The sequence below is a fragment of the Lytechinus variegatus genome, chromosome 12 (genome assembly GCF_018143015.1).
Source record: "Lytechinus variegatus isolate NC3 chromosome 12, Lvar_3.0, whole genome shotgun sequence".
NCBI classification, from domain to species: domain Eukaryota; kingdom Metazoa; phylum Echinodermata; class Echinoidea; order Temnopleuroida; family Toxopneustidae; genus Lytechinus; species Lytechinus variegatus.
In genome coordinates this window covers 32,922,322-32,947,429 of record NC_054751.1, presented here as the reverse complement: position 1 = coordinate 32,947,429, position 25,108 = coordinate 32,922,322, and the positions used below count along the sequence as shown (strand labels likewise).

General features: G+C 36.0%; 1 protein-coding gene across 2 annotated transcripts; it reads left to right on the top strand.

The window, feature by feature from the left end:
• Positions 1–3,118: 3,118 nt before the first annotated feature.
• LOC121425105 (ATP-dependent RNA helicase SUPV3L1, mitochondrial-like) lies at positions 3,119–25,108 on the top strand. 2 transcript variants are annotated; one of them, XM_041621083.1, is made up of 15 exons: positions 3,119–3,635; positions 4,271–4,348; positions 5,393–5,615; positions 6,182–6,350; positions 7,129–7,240; positions 8,903–8,980; positions 14,277–14,420; positions 15,406–15,534; positions 15,987–16,080; positions 17,110–17,200; positions 18,252–18,461; positions 20,212–20,388; positions 21,075–21,223; positions 23,016–23,206; positions 24,291–25,108. In XM_041621083.1, exons 1-15 carry the CDS (start codon positions 3,260–3,262, stop codon positions 24,659–24,661), a joined length of 2,592 nt encoding a protein of 863 aa, XP_041477017.1. In that variant the 5' UTR covers positions 3,119–3,259; the 3' UTR covers positions 24,662–25,108. The 2 variants fall into 2 exon arrangements, with proteins under 2 accessions (XP_041477017.1, XP_041477016.1); XM_041621082.1 differs by having other exon boundaries at positions 3,120–3,635; positions 24,288–25,108.

The following is a 25,108-nucleotide window of genomic DNA, read 5'->3' as shown; positions in this document are numbered from 1 at the left end:
CCATGAAAATTGTTCCACTGCAATGATACTTTTTCTGGAAAAATGCATTGTCATTTTTAACTCATTTTGTAAATTACCATGTTTCATGGTCTAATCACATCACTGTATGAGTTGAAACAATTATGAGGCTGCGGTCATTGAAACATTCAACTTCTGATATCAGTGCATATCCATCATTAGCAAGTAAAACTCAATCAAAAATGTTATTTACTTGACCAATTCTAAAAAACACAGATACAATACAGCAAAGAAACAAATACAGTTGTAGACATGTAACAACTACAAATGGGCTAGATAAGTAGGGAATTATGTTTATATGACAATGCATTGCAAGAATGCAAACAGCGGGTGATTCACTTCCAAGGCATGTTGAATCTGTATGCAGCAGAAGGTTCTTATAATTATTTATTTGACCAAATCATGATACAAACATAGATGATATTATACATGGTAAAACAAACAATACAAAATGGAGTAGTGCTACATGCTGGTCAGGGATGATAAAAGCATATGAAATAGCTGTTGCTAGGAAGCATATCACCCCCACATGTAGCAAAGTAAACCTAAATTATGAGATGGGAAGAAGTACAATTGTTTTCTAAGTGATTGTTTCTTTTGTCCAGTTGCTGTGCAATATTTCAAAACAGCGGTGTTCAATAATGTGTGGTCATTGAATCGTCTAGGTACCGTACCATTCAAACTATGATAAGGTTTATGATCTTTGATATTTTTTCAAGAATCCTTCCTTTGTTCTGATACACCCAGTAGTAGATTATTGATTTAAAACAGATATAATGACTTAAAGATGCCTATGTTCTTTACTTTATGCAGTTATTTGCCATTCTTTTTAAAACCTGTCCTGAAGTTTGAATGTCAATATGACATTTTATTTCGTTGTCCTATGCATTTGTCAGTGAAACATTTTCAGTTTTGAGTGTAGTTTTACCTTGGGTATCTTCAATGAAACTAACTATAATGCATAGAAAAAAAAGTAAAGTAGAGCTGTTTCATTTTTCCCCTTTAGATTTGTAAACCACATTCATTTTTTGTTGTCTCATGTTCATGCTGTAATTTCAGGATTGCAATTATACAACAAGGAGATAAATTCAAAAAATAGAAGAAGGTCTTATTTTAATTTCTTTCTGTAGAGTACTTCATATTAGCCTGCCATGGTCGTCAGAAATATTCAGTCAATATTGATTTTCAGATATAGTATTATTTTGCTTATCCTATTTATTTGTTTTTTAAAGCATTTTCAGTTCTTGATTTTGTTCTAAAAAATGTATACTGTTAAGTTAAACTTGTCAGTGTCATTATGTAAGTTAGGAGGCATTGAAAACAACATCAAGTTGATTTACATTGTAAATAGATAGTGAAAATCAAACAGGCATGATGCTTGCAATTTCATCAAAATCAGTCAAAAGTTTTGCTTGATTTTACAATATATATATCAGGGGTGAAATACAAATTCGAAGCACAGTTGCTGTCTTGCGTTAACTGCATTTAATTTCTTTTAATGAAAATTTTTATTTTTCATGTGTTTCCTTCTCATATTTGTAAACCATGATATGACTTTGACTCTATGGCTTGTACATGTTAAATGACCTAGACTAAAATAATGGGGGGGGGGGGGGGCAAGCTGGCCTCCCCCAAATCATATGTTTACATTGTATTGAAAAATGCCCACTGTGCAGAGTGACGATCATGTTTTTTTTTCTTCCTCAAAACAAAGGGGGGGGGAATTGCCCCACCCCTGGTAAATTCTGGATCTATCTATAACTTCTACAAATCATTCCCCCCAAAAATTGTGATCAAATCTACAAAACCTGAACTGGTCTGTATATCATTTAATAACTTAAAAACAAAATATTGAATGTGTGACATCATCAACTCTCATTTATATCATCTTGAAATCAATTCAGTGGAATGGAGTTTGAGATTTCAGGTGCAGTAAACATATGCTTGTGTTACAAAATTTCCCTCTTAAATTTGTAGATAATAATGTATGGTTTTAAGTGAGCAGTAATGAAGCTTATTTATTTATTTGTTCTGTTCTGAGAACAAATGATGATGTGAATTAGATGATAGCTTGAAAAAGAAATGAAGAATACTGTACATCATTTAAAGTTTTTAGCATTCTTTTTTATTGCTTGAAAGTACCTGAAAAGAGGTTGAAATGGTGAGAAAACCATCAGTGGAAGGGACACAGTGGAAATATTCATACGAGTGACTAAATGATAACCACTGCATAAACAAAAGAAAAGAACACAATAATTGAGTGAGTTTAATTGTGTGTAGTATGCACTCATGCCACTTAACCCATAATGGCAACTTCTTGCAACCAAGGAGTTACACACAAACTTCACATTTCAGGTGAGTGTATGAGGGGGGGGGGGGTGGGAGAGAGAGAAGGAGAGGGGGAGGAGAGACAGAGCTTAAGAACAAACAAGGGAAAGAGAGAGATGTTAATAAAAGCAAAGAGAAAGTCTTGTTGCCTCTGAAGGAGGGGGGGGGGGTTCACTACAGCCTAAAGCAAAATTTCATGTCATTTCATGAAAATGCATCAAAGAACACATTGAGAAATAATCTAAGTTTATTTCGTGATGCCACATGCTGGCAGCTCTCTGATTGTTGTGAGATATAAGTTCCTTAAAGAGCAAAATTCTAAAAAAAATGAAAATTAATTTTACCTGTTGTTTCTTGCTATCAGACACAGATCCTTGCAATAAAATATTTTCAATCATTTCAATATATAAAAAAATATGAATGGAGACTATACAGCTACTCGCAGATGGTGTCACAAAAATTCATATCTCCAAAGTTATTTTTTGATGGATTTCTGTCAAACTTTCGTGAAGTGTGTTTCTCATATTTTCCGCAACTTGATGTCGGAGTGGAATTGGGACTCCCCATTCAATTTATTCACCGTGCATTTCATTTTGAAATAAAACATTATGTTTGATATATTACAAGTGCTAGCAAAGTGCAAACAAGGAAAAACAAAAATATGTTTCATGTGTATGTGAATAAAGCTTTAAATGAATGAAATAACTGCTCTAGAAGGTCAGAAACGCCACACCCCTCTCACAAAAAAGTTGTGGTGATTAATATGGCCCTCTACGTTACAAACTTGTTAACAACATGTGTAACTTTAATATTCCCGTGTGGAAATTAAGTTCGGAGGAACTCAATTGAAATAGCAATTGGAGCAGGTATTTCATTTTTTCCTTGATGTCAAGTAGTATATATTTGTTTTATAATGTCTAGTAAATATGGTCGGCCATATTCCATTGTCAGGACATTTCGTTGTTTGTCTTGTGCTCAACGAACACTTCCAGCAGTACCACGAACGATTTTGAACGGAACGTTGGACTCTCACCATGCCGCAACTCCGGGGTCAGGGATCCACTCCGTCCGTCGTCGATCATTTTTATTCGCGGCGAATTCGGGAGGAGCTTGTCTGGAGAGCCGGCGACCGGCGTTTACACCTTCGCCTGGGATATGTCGGAGTTTTTCAGACAAGGATGACAAGAATGTTAGAGCATTGTTTATTCCTGTTCCTGTTAAACCTGCTAATAATCCAGATGACATTAACATCGGCGAAGAGCTTGGTGCAAATTTGAAGAATAAGAAAGGTATGAAAATCATGTTTAAATTAACTTAACCATCTTAAATAACAGGCCTGCGTATGCTTGTTATTTACTTTTTCTACTTTAGGGGTCTGTAGTATAGGCCTTTTTGTAAATTATGATGTAATGCAATGTGGTAGCTATAGCCTATATTCATTCTTTGTGAGGAAAATGAAATAGAACAGTAGTTACAAACATCTCAGATTCGTTAATGAACGATCGATTGGGAATGTTTTAAAATTGTTTTTGGTACTAACGGCTTAGATTTATGTATTATACATTTCGTTATGATCTCCCGTTCTGCAAAAAGAAATATAAAGGACGCATGCATTTTCCTAACATTTTTGTCAGAAAGGAAAATAAACATTAATAGATGTCATGACGATTATCAAATTGATTGCACGATCTCTCAGGAAGTGTTTTGAAATTACTTTGACTTTGAAACTGTTAAAATATTGCGGCAAGAGGTATTTCAGATTGCCACCGATCATACCGATACATGTATGAACGGCGTGAAACAGCGGATCAGCCTTGTTTAGATCATTATCAGCTGCTGATCCGAAGATCGGGTACGATCTAAATCAGTGATTTTATATCCATGCATATTAATTTTGTATTTGTTTTTTTCATTTTCTTTACAGATGAATTGATGAAGATTCTCACAAAGTTTTCAAAAAGGCCAACTATCCAGAGGCTTGCTGAAGAAGAAGGATTAGATGGTAAGATGATCTCTTATGATTGGTCATAGGCACATATGCAGCACCATGTATTAGGATAGTGGCACTCAAAGAGGCACAACTGTCCTTTTTTTGTTAAGATGAGAGGAAATAGAATGTATTAGTAACAAGAATGCTTGGACATGCTACTTATATGAATTTGTTTCATCATTGTTTCATCATGTACCCCCCCAAAAAAAAAAAATAATAATAATAAAAACTACCATGGATGGTATCATGGTGTTACTAAGTGGACTCCTGTCTGGATCATTGTCAATTATTTTCAGTCTTTTAGTTAATAGTCCTCTGGGAAGACGTTAATCTACATTTTACCCCCCTTTTGCTTACCCAGCACAAATCAGCATAGTTTAGGCCTGTATTCTCATGTTGGGTTTAATCTAAAGTAAACTCTGGTTTAAAGTTATGAATAAACTATGAATGACCAAAAGTGCAATTAATCTCTAACAGTGTAATTTCAATGCATCAGCTCATTGTTCTCTCAAATCATTTTTAATAATTTTAAAAGGATAAATAAGAAAGTTTATTTCATCATTCATGAGTTAGGTAAGAGCACAGTAAACTTAAGAAACAAACAATGTAACTTAAATGGTGACATTCTTTGCTTTCATTAATTTTAGCACAGAGTTAGACCATGATCTAAATTAAACCTGACTTCAGAACATAGGCCTAAGTGTTTGAGATACCATGGTGCTCATAATCTACTCCCAAGTGAATTGCAAATGTGCATTCATTCTGGATAAGTTTCATTCTGGTCACCATTTCATTAAGCTTGTCAGCACTGACAACTTGTCAGTCTCTGATAGTTACTATAGTAACAATCAGATCAATGCTTTTTAGTCACTCCAAACATGGATTTCACTAAAATTATCACTGCTGATAATTTAGTTAGTTCTGAATACTTCATGACACACCCCCTGATGATGAGGGATATGGAAAATGCTGCCTTTGATAAAGAAACACAAAAGAGAAAGAAAGAATGAAGAGCTTGATGTCCTGCTTATCTCATGTTTTGGTATCCTTTCTCAGATAACCTCTTTCATCAAAGTTTCATGAGCTTCAGGAAATACATCACAGAGGTGGAGTCTCTGGAGCCTGATCTGCATATTATTCTTAGTGACATTCTGGTAGGGGCGGGGCATATAGATGACATCTTTCCTTACTTCATACGCCATGCCCGCCAGATCTTCCCTGCCCTGGACTGCATGGACGATCTAAAAAAGATCAGTGACCTCACAGACCCAGCCCAATGGTGAGTGTTGATCTGTGTTTCCACTATTTTGCACAGCATCCTGTGGGCAATAATCCAGAAAAACAATCAAAGATCTATAAAAGATCTGTAATGCTGGAGTGGAGAGTTCACTAAACTTATCAACTACTAGTATTCAAAAAAATCTTTAAGAATTTATGAAAAAGCTGCTATTTAAAACTAAATCATTTGAGATCAGCATGAAACAATGTCAATTTTGCATGTTTACAAAGTTTAGGAGTCAAAATTTCAGGAATAAAATGGAAAAGAGAGAGAGATTTTGTAACTATACCTACATAGAATGTAGTTTGGAATAGCTGAAGAAACATAGAGAATATTAACGATGATGATTCTTAGCTAATAATCGACAGGATGTTTTTCACTCATTTTCTTCGTAACATTGTGCTATAAGCTGTTCTTGCTTATATGTTCCAGATTAGATAGTCATTAGAGCCCATCTCACAGCCTGTTACAATCTACATGTATAGAAACTACCATGTTTGCTGTGCTTAAGCACATGGTGTTTACCATTTTTATCTCCCTGTTACATTAATTGCTTCCATACCAAGGTACCCTGAGGCTAGAGCTATTGAAAGGAAGGTTGTATTCCATGCAGGACCTACTAACAGTGGTAAGACATACCATGCCTTAGAGAGATTCAGCAACGCAAAGTCTGGAGTCTACTGTGGTCCACTGAAGCTGCTGGCCAGTGAAGTACACAAGAAGACTAATGATAGGGTAAGATAATAGATTTAAGATCAGCTCTGGGCCGGGGAATAAATTTCCAAATGATATAAGGTACCAGGAGAGTATTTCATTAACCATTAGAGTTGATGGAATACTCTGACAAATGACCTTATCTGACAACTGCCCGTGATTTGATTTGCTCAGAAGCAAAGAAATTTGACTGTTACTATTTTAGCTGTCAGATAAATCTGACAAAATATATATTGTTTGACAATTACCATAAGAACTGTGCTTCTCAGTCAATCAAAATCAAGGAAAGTTGTCAGATCTGACAACTTGTCTGACAAAAATTTTGATGAAGTGTTCTATAGTGGTATTGATAATCGGTATGAACAGGATCAGTCCTAATATTGTAAGGAAAAGGGTTATTTTGAAGTATTAAAAGTTCTAAAACTGTTCAAAATTCTATTGTTAAGTTGAAACCCATCTCCAAAACTCCACCTTCCTACTTCAAATTTTATAAGTTCAATATAAAATATGAAGAAGTGAAAAGAAAAGAGGAAATGGGAGCATAGAAAGCATTGGATGATAAGTATAAAATATGGTAAGAGATGTGTGCATTATTTATTTTATGTTGTCTCTAGTTCATTATAGAAAGCCACTTCGTACTTGCTTTCATTACTATCGTTCATTCAATTTTTGGCAATGCAAAGCTTTAAGATGTATGTTTCATAGAATTTTAATGGTATATCTTTGGACTGTAATGTCATGAGTATACCTATTATCATATGAATTCGGTATAATTTCATTATTCCATCTCTTGTTTCAGGGTATCATGTGTGACTTGGTAACAGGAGAGGAGAGGAAGTATGCTCACCCAGACTCGATTCCTTCACCTCATGTGGCATGTACAGTAGAGATGACCAGTGTTTCCCAACCATGTAAGTATGCACCCTTGTACCTTGTAGTCGTGTGGGGTTGAAAATAATACAAGTCTTAAGGGAAAAATAAAATGTTCAACTGAAGATGGGACAGAAGCTCAAGCATACACATCAAACAGAAGCAAACGGAGAGGAGAAGATGGAACTTAACTCTGAAGTCACAGAAACAAAATTGAACTTAACTCGATGAAGTCTGGTTGTGCACTGCTTTATTTGCTGGGATTCCTTGCCTCAGTAAAACTCATAATTGCATTACAAAATTAGCATATCAACCAATGAAAATAAAGAGAATGAAGGAGCCAACTGAAAGTGTAAAAGTCTAATTCATAAAAATAACCAATAAGAGAGAGAGGATGGAGATGAATAAGATATTGGGATGATTACATATTAAGAATGTTGAACAAAAGAATCAGATGTGAGAATGTAATGAAAGAACACATCTGAATAGGAAAGGAATGACTGGAGAAGTAGGTTGAAAGTCAAATGTAAATGGATGACAACAAAAGCATCAAGAATGTAAACAAAGCTGAACTAAATACCAAAGCTTGAACTATAAATAACTATCAAAGAAACCAAATGTCAAAATTCAAGTCCTACAGTCGTTTTCCCCGAAGTCCTCCTCCAGGAGGCTGACGAGAGTGGTAATAAAATTTGAGGGGTTTGGGTTTTGGGAGGGCCTTCGGAGTTTGTTTTGGAAGATTTCAGAGCTTTTGAGGTGATAATTTCTGTAGTAAGATTGTTCCAATGGGTGATTGTTTCGGGGAAGAAGGAGTTTAATTGTGTTGTTGATATGAAGGCTGACTTGACCTTGAATTGATCATCATGAGTTGTGTTTCCTTCTTTGAGGCATATTTTAGTAGATCTAGGTGGAGTTCTCCATGCATCATCTTAAAGGTCAAGTCCACTTCAGAAAAATGTTGATTTGAATCAATAGAGAAAAATCAGACAAGCACAATGCTGAAAATTTCATCAAAATTGGATGTAAAATAAGAAAGTAATGACATTTCAAAGTTTCGCTTATTTTTAACAAAATAGTTATATGAATGAGCCAGTTACATCCAAATGAGAGAGTCGAGGATGTCACTCACTCTCTATTTGTTTTGTTTTTTATTGTTTGAATTATACATTATTTCAATTTTTACAAATTTGACAATTAGGACCTCCTTGCCTGAAGCACAAAATGTTAAAATAATGGAATTCCACGTGTTCCACGTGTTCAAGGAGGAATGAAACTTCACTTCACATGACAATGATGAGAAAATGAAAATATTTCATATAATAAAATACAAAAGAAATAGTGAGTGAGTGATGTCATCAGTTCCTCATTTGCATACCAACCGAGATGTGCATATAACTGTTTTGTGAAATGAAGCGAAACTTTAAAAGGCCATAACTTTCTTATTTTACATCTGATTTTGATGAAATTTTCAGTGTTATGCTTGTTGATTTTTTCTCTTTTTATTCAAATCAAGTTTTTGTTGGGGTGGACTTGTCCTTTAAAGAAGCTAATGATTGATTCCAGATTAAACATTATTATTCCATAAGAAGCTGCACACAATCTGGTACATTAAAAGTTCATAAGTTTCATCTTTTTTTGTTTGTGAAAAATGATCATCAGTTTTATATGTACGTGAAAATCATCCTCTCTTTATTTTTTCCTAGATGAGATAGCAGTCATTGATGAAATCCAGATGTTAAGAGACCCTTCCAGAGGTTGGGCATGGACAAGAGCTTTACTTGGTGAGTCACACTATCTGTACATCATTACAGATCACCCAAGAGAAACAAGATAATTACTAGTATCAAATTTGTGATCTTTTGGGTTTTGGTTTTTATTAAAAAAAATCAGAGCCTTTGTGGAAAATAATGTTATAGAATAAGATAAAAAGTTCAGGGGCAAATCTGTGGTTCTCTACATCTCTGGAAGGGAAAATATTTATGAGAAGAAACAAATGACAACAACATAAAACAGTAATAAATTAAAGTCATGAAGGATTTTTAAAGAAAATTTTGTGCTACTGTTGTGAAGCTTCATAATAAGAGCTTGATGGCAAAATATGGTATTTTAATATCTGTGTGATTAGTGCCTACTGGAGAAGATTGACAGTAATAAAGGTCTATCAGTAGAATCATTTTGAATATATAGTTAATGCAGTTGCCTGTTTGAATGGTTTATCGATTGATTTGGTTTGAAAATCTAGATATTTCCAAAAAATAACCTTATAGAATGGAAAGTGTGATACCAAAAATGGTAAAATATTATTATTATTATTATTATTTATTTGACCAATATAAAAAAGTACATACACATTACTTTAGAAAATTTACAGTACATTAACATGCAAAGAATGCGGGAACGGCATGTGGGTCAGGGGGCACAAAAGCGAAATTCATCACTGTTGCCCGAAGGCATGAGCCCCCACACATGCCGCTCCCAAGACATAAATAAAAATATATAAATACTATTACACAAAATATTGCACGTTTAAAAAGGGAATACTGAAAAGGGTGCCAAAATAATATTGAGATGCATAAAAAAATACCACTGCAAAATTGGAAAAATATAACATAGTAGAAAATAACACCTCGGTGCTGAACAGTAATGAAAGGGGTATTTTTAAAATAAACTTGCAATTGGAAATTCAAATATGTATGATTATCAGATCTGGTGTAACTGGAGATCTGAAAAAATAAGGGGGGTAAAAGTCCAAAGTAAAATGTAATTAATATCGAAAACTTTTTCAGGATATAATCACTTGATTTATCATAACGATACATGTACAGTGAAAAAACATGATAACATGATAAAACTCATCAGGATAGGAAATTGGGATAAGAAAGCATTGGATTAACGAATCGAGAAGATAAAGAGAAAGGATAAGAATATCACTGTACTAGCCTTAAAATAATTAAGGTAATTTACAAGATAAAATACAAGATAAAATCTAGAGAAAAGCATGCATTAAGTGCATAATGTATAATTGCATAATTTTGATAGGAGAGAAAGATATAATTTATACAAAGTAAAAAGGAGAAAAGAGAGAGAGAGAGAGGCAGAGATAATGAAAAGAAAATGTCTCCAAGGCAGAACCAGAATCATTGTATTAAGCAGGAAAAGTAGAAAAGCATAAAAGTCTTAATCAGGAAATAGAATTGCTTGCTTTACAGAACTGAGGAAAGTAGAAGGAGAAAGAACAGCAACATCCTTGATGTCGTTGGGTAGTGTGTCCCACAGTCGAGGTAGTCTTCTGGAGGGGGTGCAGAAGAGGGATTGTGTCCTAGAAGAAAGATGTCGAAAGGAAAGAACTTCCATATGACGGGGGTTAATGAGTATGTTTTCAAGAAGAGATTTACAGTCACATAAACCCGACAGGCACTTGTATGCAAATGAGCATAACAAGTAGTCCCTACGAGATGTGAGTGATGACCAGTTAAGTGCCAGAAGTCTTTCATCATACGGCATTTCGCCTCGCCTCTGCTTGAGAGCTAAGCGGGTTGCTGCTCGCTGAATCTTTTCAATTTTCCTAGATTGAGTTAAGGTCGTCGGGTGCCAGGCAGGAATGCCATATTCGAGGATTGGCAAGATGAGAGCTTTATATAATGCAAATATGGCATTGGTAGAGGCACCACGTGCAACAACTCGGATAAAACCAAGCAGACGGTTCGACCTAGAGACAATTGAATCAATGTGTGGGTTCCATGATAGGTCTGAACTAATTGTAATACCCAAGTACAAGAATGAAGATACGGATGATATGCATTTCCTACGTTTCCTAAATAGTAATGAGGAGTTTGGATTCTTTTCTTCCTGGTTCACATGCATAACTTTAGTCTTGTGTGCATTAAAGGACATACCATTGCTGGCAGTCCACTCTATCAAGCTATCTAAGTCATTTTGGACTATGGTTTCGTCAGCATCAGAAGAAATAACACGGAATAAGAGAAGATCATCTGCAAAGAGAACAGCTTCAGAAGAAAGGGAGATGGAGATGTCGTTAATGAAGAGATTGAATAGCTTGGGTCCCAGAACACTCCCTGCGGAATTCCGGAAGGAACATGAATCAAAGGAGAGGTTGAACCCTGAAAGAGAACAGACTGATAGCGGTTAGAAAGGAAAGAACAAATCCATCTCCACAGGTTACCCTGAATGTTGAATTGAGAGGATAGCTTGGCAAGAAGAGCATTGTGAGGCATTTTGTCGAAAGCTTTCGACATGTCTAGAAAAACTGCGTCGATTCGTGGTGGGGATCTCTTATCCAAGACAGTCGCCCATCTATGGAGCACATTCACCAGCTGAGTAACACAACTCTTCCCTCTCGTAAAACCATGCTGGTTTCTATTAAGGAGACCAAACGATTCGACATGGTTATCAATAGCCTTCACGATCATCTTCTCAAGCACTCTGCACAACACAGATGTTAGGGCAACAGGCCGGTAATTAGTAATGTCGGATGTTTCACCTTTCTTAAAAACAGGGGTAATATGGGCTCGTTTCCAAGAAGAAGGCACAGTTCCACTGTGGAGAGAAGCATTAAACAAAATAGATAGAGGATGTGAAATTTCAAGGGCAATGTTACTGAGTACACTGGGTAACAAGCCGTCAGGTCCCGGTGGTTTGTTCTTGGATAGGCGAAGAAGAGCAGAATGAATATCAGAGGTGGAGACGGACAGGTCAGAGAGAGAAGGGATAGGCAAAGTACATAAAGAAGGAGCCTTGGGAAGAGGTAAAGAAGGACCAAAAACGGAAGAAAAATAAGTGCTGAAAGCATTAGCAATGTCGCAAGGTTTACACATGTTAATATCATTTAACTTGAATTTAGGAGGTGGTACAGCATGCTTTTTATTACGTATAAATGACCAGAATTTACGCCTGTTATCTTTACAAGTAAAGAGAGAGTTCACATAAGTCCAGTAAGATTTCCTAGTTTCGTTCTTTACCTTATTTCTAAGAGCTTTGTAAGCAGTCCAATCGTCAGGTCTTTTAGACCGTCTAGCGTTTCTAAACAAAGAATGTTTCAGCAAGACAAGTTTCTTTAGTTCTGTTGAGATCCAAGGTGAACATTTAGACTTCTTCTTCAAGGTACGTGGGATAGCATCATTGACGGCAGCATGAAACAGGTCAAGAAATAGTTCGTAGCTTTCCTCAATGTCAGCCGGATCCAATAGAGAATTCCATGGTAATAGGTGTAGAGTATGCCGAAGATGACCAAAGTCTGCCTGTTTCAAATGAAGAAACGATCGGAGAACTGAGGGCGTCGGAGCAGGCTTCGGTGATCGCAGGCGAACACTTACTGCTAGGTGGTCAGACTCCACAGGATTAGCCATGGTATTAACATCCAGAAGAGCGTATTGACGGTTGGTAAAGACAAGATCGATGATTGATCCCTCAGTGGAAGATCCATTCGACAATCTAGTTGGAGAGGATACCATCTGAATCAGATCAAGCTCATTCATCATTGATGACAAGTGAATCCGATTTGAAGAATTAACATTTGGCGACATATCAACATTGAAGTCACCTAGAAGGAGACATCCATCATAATCATCAGGTTTGATCAAATCTAATTCAGCTTGCAACCTATCCCAATAAGATGTGTTGCTATTAGGAGGTCTATATAATACACCAATCAGCCATGAGTCAGAACCATTCTTGAAGGAGGCCCAGATGATTTCAAGACAGCTGTTGTTTACCTTCCGTTCCGGTATCAGGTACTGCTTTATAGCAAGCAAGACGCCACCTCCACGCCGATTATCAGGGCGATCACGACGAAATATAAGGTAATCTTGTGGAATACCCAAGGAGGCATCGTAAACATCATCATTCAACCATGTTTCATTAATACATATGATGTCTGGTCGGGAAGTGCAAATATATGATTCGAACTCGGGTACTTTCTGACGTAGACTTCTGGCATTTAGCAGAATGCAACTCAATTGCTTACTAGTTGATCGAATTTGAGTTTTATCAGAGAGACGTGATCTAACACATGGGCCTGGATTAGGATTCACGTCACCACAGCAGATGATCCTAATGTTGAGACTAGCGATAGCGTTACTATAATATGGGATACGAGATTTCAAGTATCCTTTCTGGATGTAGAGATTGGAGTATCGAGCTTTAGGTTTTGGAGCAAGAAATCCATCTGAATTATTGCAAATAGTTATTGACAAGCCAATGTAGAGCATGAAACATGCAATATGTAAGCTCCACGGCCATGGACGCTTCCAAGACACCATCATCATACTTGTTCGAAATGTTTACCATTCATATGCAAATGCACCCATGTTGCTATAACGGGCATGAACTGTACTAAGCCGTGAATGCAACGTACCGTACAACGTGTTGCATATGGGCTTACGTATATCGTAGTACAGATAACACAAATTCACTTCATAAATCTCATTGAAAATCACAATTTTAGCTTACTTTTCTGCAGATATTTCGTGACCAGTCTTTACTATGAAGTGTTAATCAGCAGATTATAACAGAAATAGTGCACCAGGTTGAAGATAAACCACTGAAAAACAGAAAACTTGTCACGTAATCTATCCAGTGACCAGTGACCAGTAATCTCCGAAGTCGGTATTGAACCCATAGGCCTGTATTCTGATAGCAGGTTTTACTTAAACTCAGATTTAAAGTTTCAGTTTAAGTATGGGAAGCAAAAAGTATCAAAATTTTTATTAAGATGTATGTTTGTTATGTTTACTGTGCTCTTTCCTGATTCATCAATGGTGAAGACAATCATCTATTTATACTTCCTAGACAATTATGAATGATTTGAGAGCCGAATGAGCTGAAGTATGATATCTCTACTGTTAGTGATTTATGTAACAATTGGCTATCCATACTTAAACCACAACTTTAAACCTGAATTTAAGTTAAACCTGCTATCAGAATACGGGCCAATATCTTCATTGCCAATTGCCTCCTTGAATTGATGGACGGGTTCGTCAATCCCCTTCAATGATAATGCTATTGTTATTTTTTTCTTATGAAGAGTTTGTTCCTTTTTGATTAATAAATAAAACCCAGGAGTTAATGCCAAGGAGATTCATCTATGCGGAGAGCCAGCCGCTATTGATCTTGTCAAAGAACTCACTCTATCAACGGGTGATGAGCTTGAGATACGACATTACAAAAGGCTGACATCGCTACAAATCTTGGATCAACCATTAGGTAGGCAATGCTTGAAAATACTATGCCTCTTTTGCTTGAGGAAAAGGGAGGGATCTACTAGAGTCTTTGCAGGCAAATATTATTTTCTTGGAAAGATAGTTTGTGAAATTTTAGGAATAATGGATGCGTTTGCGGAAACAGATATTAGGTTTTCTGGAGAGATAATTATATTTTTATCGAACTGTAACAAAATATGTCACTGGAATGCATCCATTGGAATTATCTTTTCACACAAACGTTCTTTCAACTGCAGTTGAAACGTAATATTTTACTCAAATGAAAGACCGAAAACAGAATTAAAAACAGAAATATTGAAGCTTTTTATGACATGTACTCATCAGAGTAAAATTTCATGAACAGAATACTACAGTAAAGCAATATACATAGAAAAAAACATTGGTTGCTAAATGGTGAGCTCTGATTGACTGTCAAGGTAAACAAATAAGGCTTAGTAAGCAGCTTTTGATTAAAGCACCAACAACTAAAATAATGCAAGGGTTCTAGTTAACTCCTGCTGGAATAGAATAGGGGTCAGTAAGATAAATACATGCTGCCTTGAGTGTTCACATGTCAGTAAAAATCCTTGCTTCAATGAAACTTGCAAAAACTTGTACAAATGAAAGAATGATGTTTTAAATTGTCAATGTAATGTTTGTAACCAGAATTAAATATATATGCACATAGTTTATCAATAGTTTATATGCTATTAAAGCTGGGCTTCTTTAATGCTTGAGTGTTCATTTGTTCATTGAGGGCTAAAATGGAGATCTTGACATTTTAATATTTGCGATTGAGCAAATGAAAATATGAGATGTAATCTGAAGTATTAATGTTATTATCTAAGATACACTACCAAGTATTGTTTTCAAGTGTATATAATATGAAATGATGCCAACAATGATAGATTTGAATATGTATGGTTGAAAGTAACATACATGTATAGAATTCATGAAATGAAATAAATTTCAATGTTCTCTCATTACAGGAAACCTTGAGAATGTGAAACCAGGTGATTGTATTGTTGCATTCAGTAAGAATGATTTATATTCAATCAGTAGACAGTTAGAAGCTATGGGAAAGGAGTGTGCTGTTATCTATGGATCATTACCACCAGGTGAGGTTTTTTGACATGGTGTGAAGGGGGCTCTGGGGATTCCCCCCCCCCCTCTACTCCAATGCCCTAAAGCTGAAATGCTGTTGTCTTACTTGTCTACAATCTGATTTTGAAACAAATCACATTGTCTATATTGTTCTAAAAATATAAACAAATAAGATTATCATATTTGAGTTTGAAGTAATTATGAGAATGTTAATATATAAATTTGCAATAATTACAAGTGTTTCGTTTAGAATAAGGCCAAATTGGCATTATGTCATAACCTTGTACCTCAAATGTGTTTTTTGTCTTAAGCAGTATGCCATTTTATAAAGATTCCTAAAGGTTTGAAAAAACTATATTGAATAATGAGTGAAATGAACCATAATGCTAATATGATACCCTGTTTTATTACTTTTTCATATTTTTTGTTAGAATCTTGAAATATGAACACTTAATTTGTGTTACAGGTGCCAAACTGAGTCAAGCAGCAAAGTTCAATGACCCTGATGACCCCTGTAAGATACTGGTTGCCACCGATGCTATTGGAATGGGGCTCAATCTGTGAGTGGAAGTTGTATTATAGTATATTTCTTTCTTCAATGTGTTTTCTTATTTTTGTTGGATTCTTAGGAAAACAAGTATAGGAAGTAAATAGTATGATTTGTTTATTCAATGTGTGGCCCAGTCTATCCACTTAATGAGTGGACGCTTAACAGCTATGACCATTTGGTGGAAAATTAGTGAAAATCTGCACCACAGTTTGAAAATTACAAAATTGGAAGGTCCTGCAGTGTAGCAAAGTCAAAGGGATTTTCCTTACTTGCTTACAATGGTCTGTGTTTTGTGGGGTTTTAAACTGTACCATTCAATGTAATCAGCGAGAGCCATTTTTTTCAGAGTCTATATTTAATTGTTTTATTCATAAAAAAGGGAATCACTCCTGAGACAATAATGTTAAACCTCTTGACCATAAGCTGAACTGAATAATGGAATCACTGGTGCATGCAATGCACTCCTCAAAATGCAATAGGCATAACAATAGCTGTATGACCATTGCACAAAAATGTGTTCATGGCACTCCAGTGGATGCACAGATATGTGTTTATGGCAAGTTAAGGGGGCGGGGTTATCCAGTCTTCTTTGTTCAGTGAGCAAAGGTAGTAGTTTAATTTTCAAGTTATCTACCTAATTGATTTTCGTCACATGTAATGAGCAAAAAAAAACTTGTGGGAGCATTTCCATGGAAAAGCACATAAGGGGGAGACCCAGGGGGACATAGGATGTATCACTACGAATGAACACTGGTCTCAATGAAAAGCTAGAAATTTTCAATCTGATGAAGGACGGGAAATGCAAGAGAGAACCTGTTAGTGGATCTGTGTGATTGATTGATAAAATTATCATTTCTACTAAAAGAGGTAATGTTACCATGACCATGATACTCTACACATGTCTTTATGTTTGTGATTATACAAATTCATATTTAACAACAAACTTTTTTTTATATATTTAAGTTATTAACAACAAACTTGATGTCTTTGAAATGGTTCTATTTTGTACTTTTCTTTTGTTATATTTTGAACCTGTCAGGAGTATTAAGAGAGTTATCTTTAACAGTCTAATCAGGCCATACATTAATGAGAAAGGAGAGAAAGAGATGGATAGACTGACTACATCACAGGTGAGAGATCATACTGGGGCTTAGAGAGAAACAAATTACATCCAACAACAGAGAAAAATGATCATTGAAATTCACAATTATTCAGTATCCAAATACCACAATCCAGTGATTCAAATCTTTAGAAAGATATTGTATAGATTATTTTGCAGATAAATGATGCTTTACAAAAGCTGTTCATCACTACTATTGTCATATCCAAGTCAAATGATATTACAATACCTTATGATTGTTATGATTGTTCAAATCAAACCTACAAAATGCTTATCGTTGGTGGGCCGTAAAAACTTTATTCCTCACAACTTAAACATTTTAGGATAGCCTTAATAAAGTTCCATTCCATTGTTATGTTATATAAGTATCAACCTTCTTTTACCTACACTTTCTGCAACTTCTCCACAGGAATTAGAATATTGTTATCAGACATTATGAAGTTGCCACCATTGCAATGATATCTAAAATGAAGGTGTTTTGAACTATCCTAATAATGTTTAGATTTTGAGATTTAAAGGGATGGGTCTGGGCTGAAAATATTTATATCTTCATACATAGAGTAGAATTCACTGAGCAAAATATTGAAAATTTCAATCCATATCGGATAACAAATAATAAAGTTATTGAAGTTGAATGTTTAGCAATATTTTGTGAAAAAAGTCATCATGAATATTCATTAGGTGGGCTGATGGTGTCACATCTCCACTTTCCGTTTTCCTATGTTATTTCATAAAATCATGATTTTTCATTATTTCATACTTGTGTGAATAATGTGTCTCCCATATAATAAAATAACAATAGCAATAAATATCTAATGCACTAAAACAGTTGCCAATTCAATTTTTCTAGTTCATGGAGGAAAAAAATTGAATAAACCTAATTTAATATACCCTAATAAAATACAAAAGAACAAGTGAGGATGTGACATCATCAGGCCACCTAATAAATATTCATGATGACTGCATTTTGCTCAATGAATTTATCTCTATTTATTAAGCTATAAATACTTTTAGCCCAAACCATTCGTTTAACCAACTTAAAACTGGTTTTCTCTTCCCAGGCGCTTCAGATAGCTGGTAGAGCAGGGAGATATGGTACTCAGTTTGAGGAAGGGGAAGCTACCACCTTCCATGCTGATGATTTACCCCTCCTCAAAGAGATTCTAGCTTGTCCTGTCGAGAAGATAGAAGCAGGTGGTCTACACCCTACAGCTGAACAGATTGAACTCTTCGCCTATCATCTACCTGATGCAACTCTATCAAATCTCATTGTAAGTTGGACATTATCACTTTCCTTTTATGAATAATTTGATGGATAAGTTTATCAGGGGCCTATTTCTTTTATAAAATGCTATGTTAGTAATGCTTGCTTGAATATCAACCTTCATTGGAAAAGCCAATCATTATGCAAAATTTTCTTAGTTGCCATGATTGGTGATATTCCAGCATGGGTTGCTATTATATCAACTTTTTATGAAACAGGATCCATGATATATACGTACCTGTATTCATAATTTCAGTGTCCATTTCAAATTATTTTAATTCAGTTTATCTAGTGGGTTTGATATCTAGACCTGGAAATTATAATTAGTCCAATCATAATAGCACAGTTCTGAGTTACTACATGCAAATGCAGGTAATTTTGCGTTAGTTGAATCTTTTGGGATCTCAGAAATCTGTTAGTCTGAAGAGAAATTTGAATGTGAAGAGATATGTTTAAAGATAGATTTTTCATAATCTGGTCTCAAACAAATTAATTCGATTTGGGCGAATATTTGAATAATGAAAGGTTGACTTACCTGTACTTTGTTGCACAAGTATTTAAATGGGAATGGAAACTTTGAGACAAGTAGGCTTGTGTCAAAACAGAAAAATCAAAGAATAATAAAAAAGAAAGTTTGAGAAAAATTGGACAAATAATGAGAAAGTTATGAGCATTTGAATATTGCAATCACTTATGCTATGGAGATCCTCCCATTGGCAATGCGACAAGGATGTGTGATGTCATATATGAACAACTTTCCCTTTGATGGACTATAAAATACCCTCAAAATGTCTCTTTTTGCTTTTTATAATGGTGATACAAACACTTTATCCATGATGTATTCTTTAAAAATCTGTATTACATGCCCTCCTATAGAAAGAAATGATCTACTGATAGATGTGATAAAAGAGGCAATTCAAGTGAAATATATACTAAAATAATGGGGAGAGTTGTTCACAAGCGACATCATACTTCTTTGTCACATGGCCAATTTGAGGATCTCCATAGCATTAGTGATCCCTATATTCAAATGCTCATAACTTTCTCATTATTTGTCTGATTTTTCTCAAACTTTCGTTGATCTGTTTCTTTGATTTTTCTGTTTTCACACAAAGTATCTTGTTCCAAAGGTTTCATTCCCCTTTAATGAATTAGTCAATACTGGGTCCCCCGTTCACCTCACCTGAGTTGATAGTAGCACAATCTGGATGGATTTCTTGCTGAAGGAAATGCCAGAAGTAGGATTTGAATCCACAACTCTCTGATTGAAAGGAGAGACTCAGAAACACTTGACCACAGAACTTCCAGGATAGTACTTCTACATTGTAAACATTCCCTTCCATGGATGCACTGTTCATTTTTCACTGTGATATTTTGAATTGTCTTTATTTGGTTTGATATGTAATAATGATAAAAATAGTTATAGCTGAATTGATATGGTATTATTTGCCTGAGGATACAAAGCACAAGTATTATTACCCATGCTTTGGCTCAAGCCTGGAGGTACCACTTTTGTATGCATTATAATAATAATAATATAGGTATATTTACCCAGGGAAGTCACTTCAGTTCTGAAAACTGTTCTCCCAGTGGGCCCTGCTATTATTATTACCCCAGCTTTAGCTGGGCTGCCTAGGTGCTCAAAGCATTCAAGGAATTTCTTCCTACTGGGTATCCATTCACTTCACCTCACATATTTATGTATGTAGATCCAATGATTGTATACACCTTTCTTTCTTCTTTTCCTCGTGTATCAGGATATCTTCATCACTCTATCTCAAGTAGAGAAGAATTACTTTGTATGCAATGTAGATGACTTCAAGTTTTTAGCTGATATGATTCAACATGTTCCTCTTCATCTACGAGCCAGATACGTCTTCTGCTGTGCCCCTATCAACAGGAAACTACCTTTCATCTGTACAATGTTCCTCAAGGTACACCCTCAATTTCACACTTTTGAAATTTGAAATAACAATATCAATGTTTTTTTCTTCATTTTTAAGCAACTTTATAAAGAATAAACCATCTGACCCACTGGCACTGGAACGTTCAGATTGAAGTTTGAATGAACACCGAATTTTAACTGAAATAGAGTGATATGCTTCAAAGGGCATGTTAGCATAAACAGCGCTCCCAGAACCACGTTTACGATCGGCTTTCTGATATGGCGTTGAAAACGCTGATTCTGTCCTTGCAATGGAAGCATAAACACATTCAAAGTCAGAGTAAATTAGTAGTGCCAAAGATGAATAGTCAGGGTCCTTTAATACAAAGCTTTGTGCAAGATTGAATGATTGATTTGTTCATGATTTATTGAAAATATTGTGGTCAATGTCATTGAATCTAAAAAAAAATCTATGATTAATTTTTATGATAGATTGTATATTGTGGACATTGCAATCATAAAAATTGTTATATGGTTTATTTTTATGATATGGTGAATGCAATCAATTAAAAAAAAATCCTCTTTATCAATTTGTTAACTTTTTGTGATAGGGTTCAGGCTAGTTTCATGCATTACAACATACAGTAGATTCATACACCAAGATACAGTATAAAAGAATAATACAATATATCACTATGCTATACTCATGATATACCCTTGTTTTCATGATATTAGTTTGCAAGACAGTATAGTAGAAACCAACCTATCACCTTTGACTGGTTCTGTCGATCCGTTGGATGGCCTCTAGCAGTCCCTAAGAACATCCGTGATCTGATGCATCTAGAAGCAGTTCATGATGTCATGGATCTATATCTATGGTTAAGGTAATGCTGCAAACACAGAGCTTCCAAGAAGTACTGATTTTCTGTATTTAGTACTGAAAATAGAGAAGAATACTGATGGTTTCATGCAAAATACTGATTTCTAAAGTTTCAGTTTGTGTGTTGTCCTATGGTATTCCTGTGAAAATACTAATTTCCTCACCAAAATACTGATTTTCAGCCTTGAAAATACTGAAATGTTCTTGTTCAGGTTGGCAGCTCTGCAACACTCCTGAGAGGAGACCTGGGCTCCGTAACACAAAGGTTTGCGATAAATTGCAAATATGAAAGTACCGCACTGATTGGTCCCTGGTCAGTATTTTAAACCTAATGCGTGTGTAACATTGATATTGATTGGTCACTTCATTTAGCGATTGATCGCTAATATTTGTGTTACAGAGCCCTAGGTCCTGTTACACAAAGGTTAGCGATTGATTGTACGCTTGATTTTCACGATTGATTGTACATTGTAGCCAATGGAAGCAATCGTTGAAAAATGTTCAACGATCATTGCTCAGCTTTGTGTTACCGGCCCCAGATTATTATTAGGGCAGCATGGTGATCCTTTCTTGTGGTAAATGATATTCAACATTAAATTTTCATTGGTGATTATTTAGCATGTTTGAAAGGATCACCGGTCGTTCTTAAAGTCGCTCTTAACTTATCAACAGGTTTATGAAACACCCACCAGATTATTATTAGGGCAGCATGATATTCCATATTAGGGTATACAATCTTCATTTGTATAAACCATGATATGGCAATATATCATCCTCAATGAATGAATATGTCAAGTCATCGCATAAATGGTTTTACGGTACACCATGTGTAAAGTCCTGGGAAGGACTGAGATAAAAATGGATAGAGGTAGAAGTAAAATGGAAAGGTGAGAAAGTGGAGGTTGGGAAGTAGACTATCTTTTGGAATTGAGTGAAGCCCTAGAGTAGTAGACAGGATGAGAGGCATGAATAGAAGACTGGTTGAGTTGAAGAGGTAAAAGAGGCTTGAGTGGGTAAAACGGGCTGACTTGATTTGATGAGTGTAGAGTAGGAGTGTGAGAGAAGACTTAACATTTCAGGCAGGATGAGTGTCTGTCTTCAGGAGTCTTCACATGGTGTACCATAAACCACTTCCGCGATTATTCATACCACCATGCAAATCTTCAAACATTATTGTCAAGTCATTCTCACATACTTTCAGCTAGTAAAGGCTAACAGAATGGAGATTGGGAATAAACTAGTGGTTAAAGGTCCTGGTGGGTGTTTCGTAAAGCTGTTCGTAAGTTAAGAGCGACTTTAAGAACGACTGGTGATCCTTTCTTGTGGTAAATGGTATATTTATTGGCGATTCATTTAGTGCGTAAGAAAAGATCACCAGTCGTTCTTAAAGTGGCTCTTAATTTACAAACAGCTTTATGAAACGGCCCTTCTGGTGTGTTGGATGGGAGGAATTACAAAAATTTAGTCTAATGCACCTTTGAAACTCTATTATTTACAAAACTCTGATTTGCGGTATATCATAGACCCAAAATCAACTATTCATTTAAGTTTCAATGTCACAATATTTTGATGTTATTGTCAAGCTGTGCAGCCCTATTTCTTATTAATATCATTTATTTAATCAGGCGATCAATGTGACATGTACATTACAAATTCTTCACAGGTCTATGAAGGGTTAGGTTTTTAGTGGATGAATGTGGTTCTGTGAAGAAAACAAAATTTATGTAAAATTACAACCAAACTGTCACATAGGTTGCTCAATATCTCAGTCTTTGATTACTCTCTTACCCTTTCAGCTATCGATTCATGGACATGTTCCCAGACACCGCCCTCATACAGGACGTCCAAGCCGAGCTAGATGATATCATTCAGATGGGTGTGATTAATATCACCAAGTTAATCAGAGCCAGTGAGACCAGGTCTAACGGGATGACGTCATTACCAGATCCTGATATAGAACAGAAAAAGACCCATGGAAAGATCGGTGGTCAGTGTTTCTTAGTACTCTCAAACCTGGGTGGCGTTTTGTTAGAAAGGGATCCCAGTTTTCAGTCTAAAGGCCACCGCACACCTTACGACCTGACTGGTCGGCGACTGGCTTGCGACTGAGAGAGGGGAGATGAATCGCAAGGTAGTCATAAGCTTCGACATCGCACACCTTGCGATCCGATCTGCGACTCACGCATGCGCTTTTTGGCATAGCAACTGAGAAAGTGCACTTACTACTTCGTATGCGCTTTATCATATACGTGTCATGCAACTCTGCCGTCCGATTGGCTGGAAGTTGGATTGAGCTTGCGATCCAGTCATAAGGATTCGACATGTCAAATCCTTCCAATTTTTCTTGTGACTTGTCTCTGACTGGTTCGCGACTCTGAAGCTGACAAGAGCTGTGACGTCACATCTCCCCACACTCAGTCGCAAGCCAGTTGGCGACCAGTCGGGTTGTAAGGTGTGCGGTGGCCTCAAGGCATGACTTCTAGCCCAAACAATACATTTCCAGGCCTTGGAAAGATAGGTTGTGATGAGTGTTACCAAAACTCTCAAAACTAGGTGGTTTTTTATGAAGAGTTTCAATTATGATAACTTTGACATTATAGTAAATACCATGGTAACATGGCTCAACAATCAATTAAAAAGGTTTCCGTGTTAGTTGCCAAAATATTGTCAAAGTAACCATAGTTGTAACTCTTTATGAAGAGACATTTGGATGGTGTAAGTTATAGGACTGTACACCTGACTGGTTACCTGGGTGGGTTTCACAAACAGGGATGTCTGATTTCAGACCCAAGTTTAAAGACATTTATTGCATACAAAATGCCTCATTTACAGATGACTTTCAGACTCATGTATCAATTTTTATGTGGAACCTCTGCATAGAGCTGTTGGTAAATTCGAATTTATATGGCTTGACAAGTTTGTATAGTGAGGTATGAATGAGGAAAGTTGGGGTGAGACTACAAGGTGGTTACTTTGTAATATTTACTGAAATTGCCCTTCATGTTTCAACTGCACTGCTGTATTAGTGATGGACGCTTATTTGAATTTCTTCATTCTTTTACCTCTAGAAGTGGCTGCATCAAAAGACCATTCTGAAGGAGGAGCAGACAGTGTCACTGGTCACAGGAAATCAAGAGATTCCTACAAAGGTAGCCACACCAAGCCTCGTCAAAGACCCCATACCATGGACGGGGAAGGTCAGTCGAGAGATGACCTGTCTCAGAAGCTTGGTGGACTGTCTGGACGATTGAGCCAGGAGCTGGTCAAACAAGGTTTACTGTCCGAGGACATGCTGGAGAAGCTACAAGCGGAATGGAAGGAAGCGAGCCGCAAGACAAGATTGGACTTTGATAGGGAGGATTTTGATGATGGCAGCGGGAGTGAAAGCCCTGGAAGGTCTAGTGGTAGGTCAAGGAGGAAACAGACTAAACGGAAGAAATGATGAATTCTGATGTAATGCCATTCTTTTCTCTTGGACTTAACAGAGTATCAATGCGCTGCTCATTTGAATTTATGTAATGTCACTTTATAGAATTTGGGGTTATATTAATTCTCGTAATTTATGATAAAATCTTTAGGTGAGATAGAATCATAACAGTTGGTGTCCACCTGGTGTATTTAAGAGCAATTTGCATCCTTGAAGCCTTATTCTAACCTTTTCTATTGTTCATTAAAATATGATTGACAATCTGAAGCACTTAAACATTTTCACTTGAGAATTACATTTTATTGCAAGGTAACCCATATTTAGAGGGGTGCTATCAAAAAGGTAATTAATCTAATAATTCGTCCTTTTGAGTATAAAATAGAATAATGATATAGGGTATTTATATTGCGCACATTTCCACCTTGTTAGGTGCTCAAGGCGCTCCTATATTACCCGGCTAAG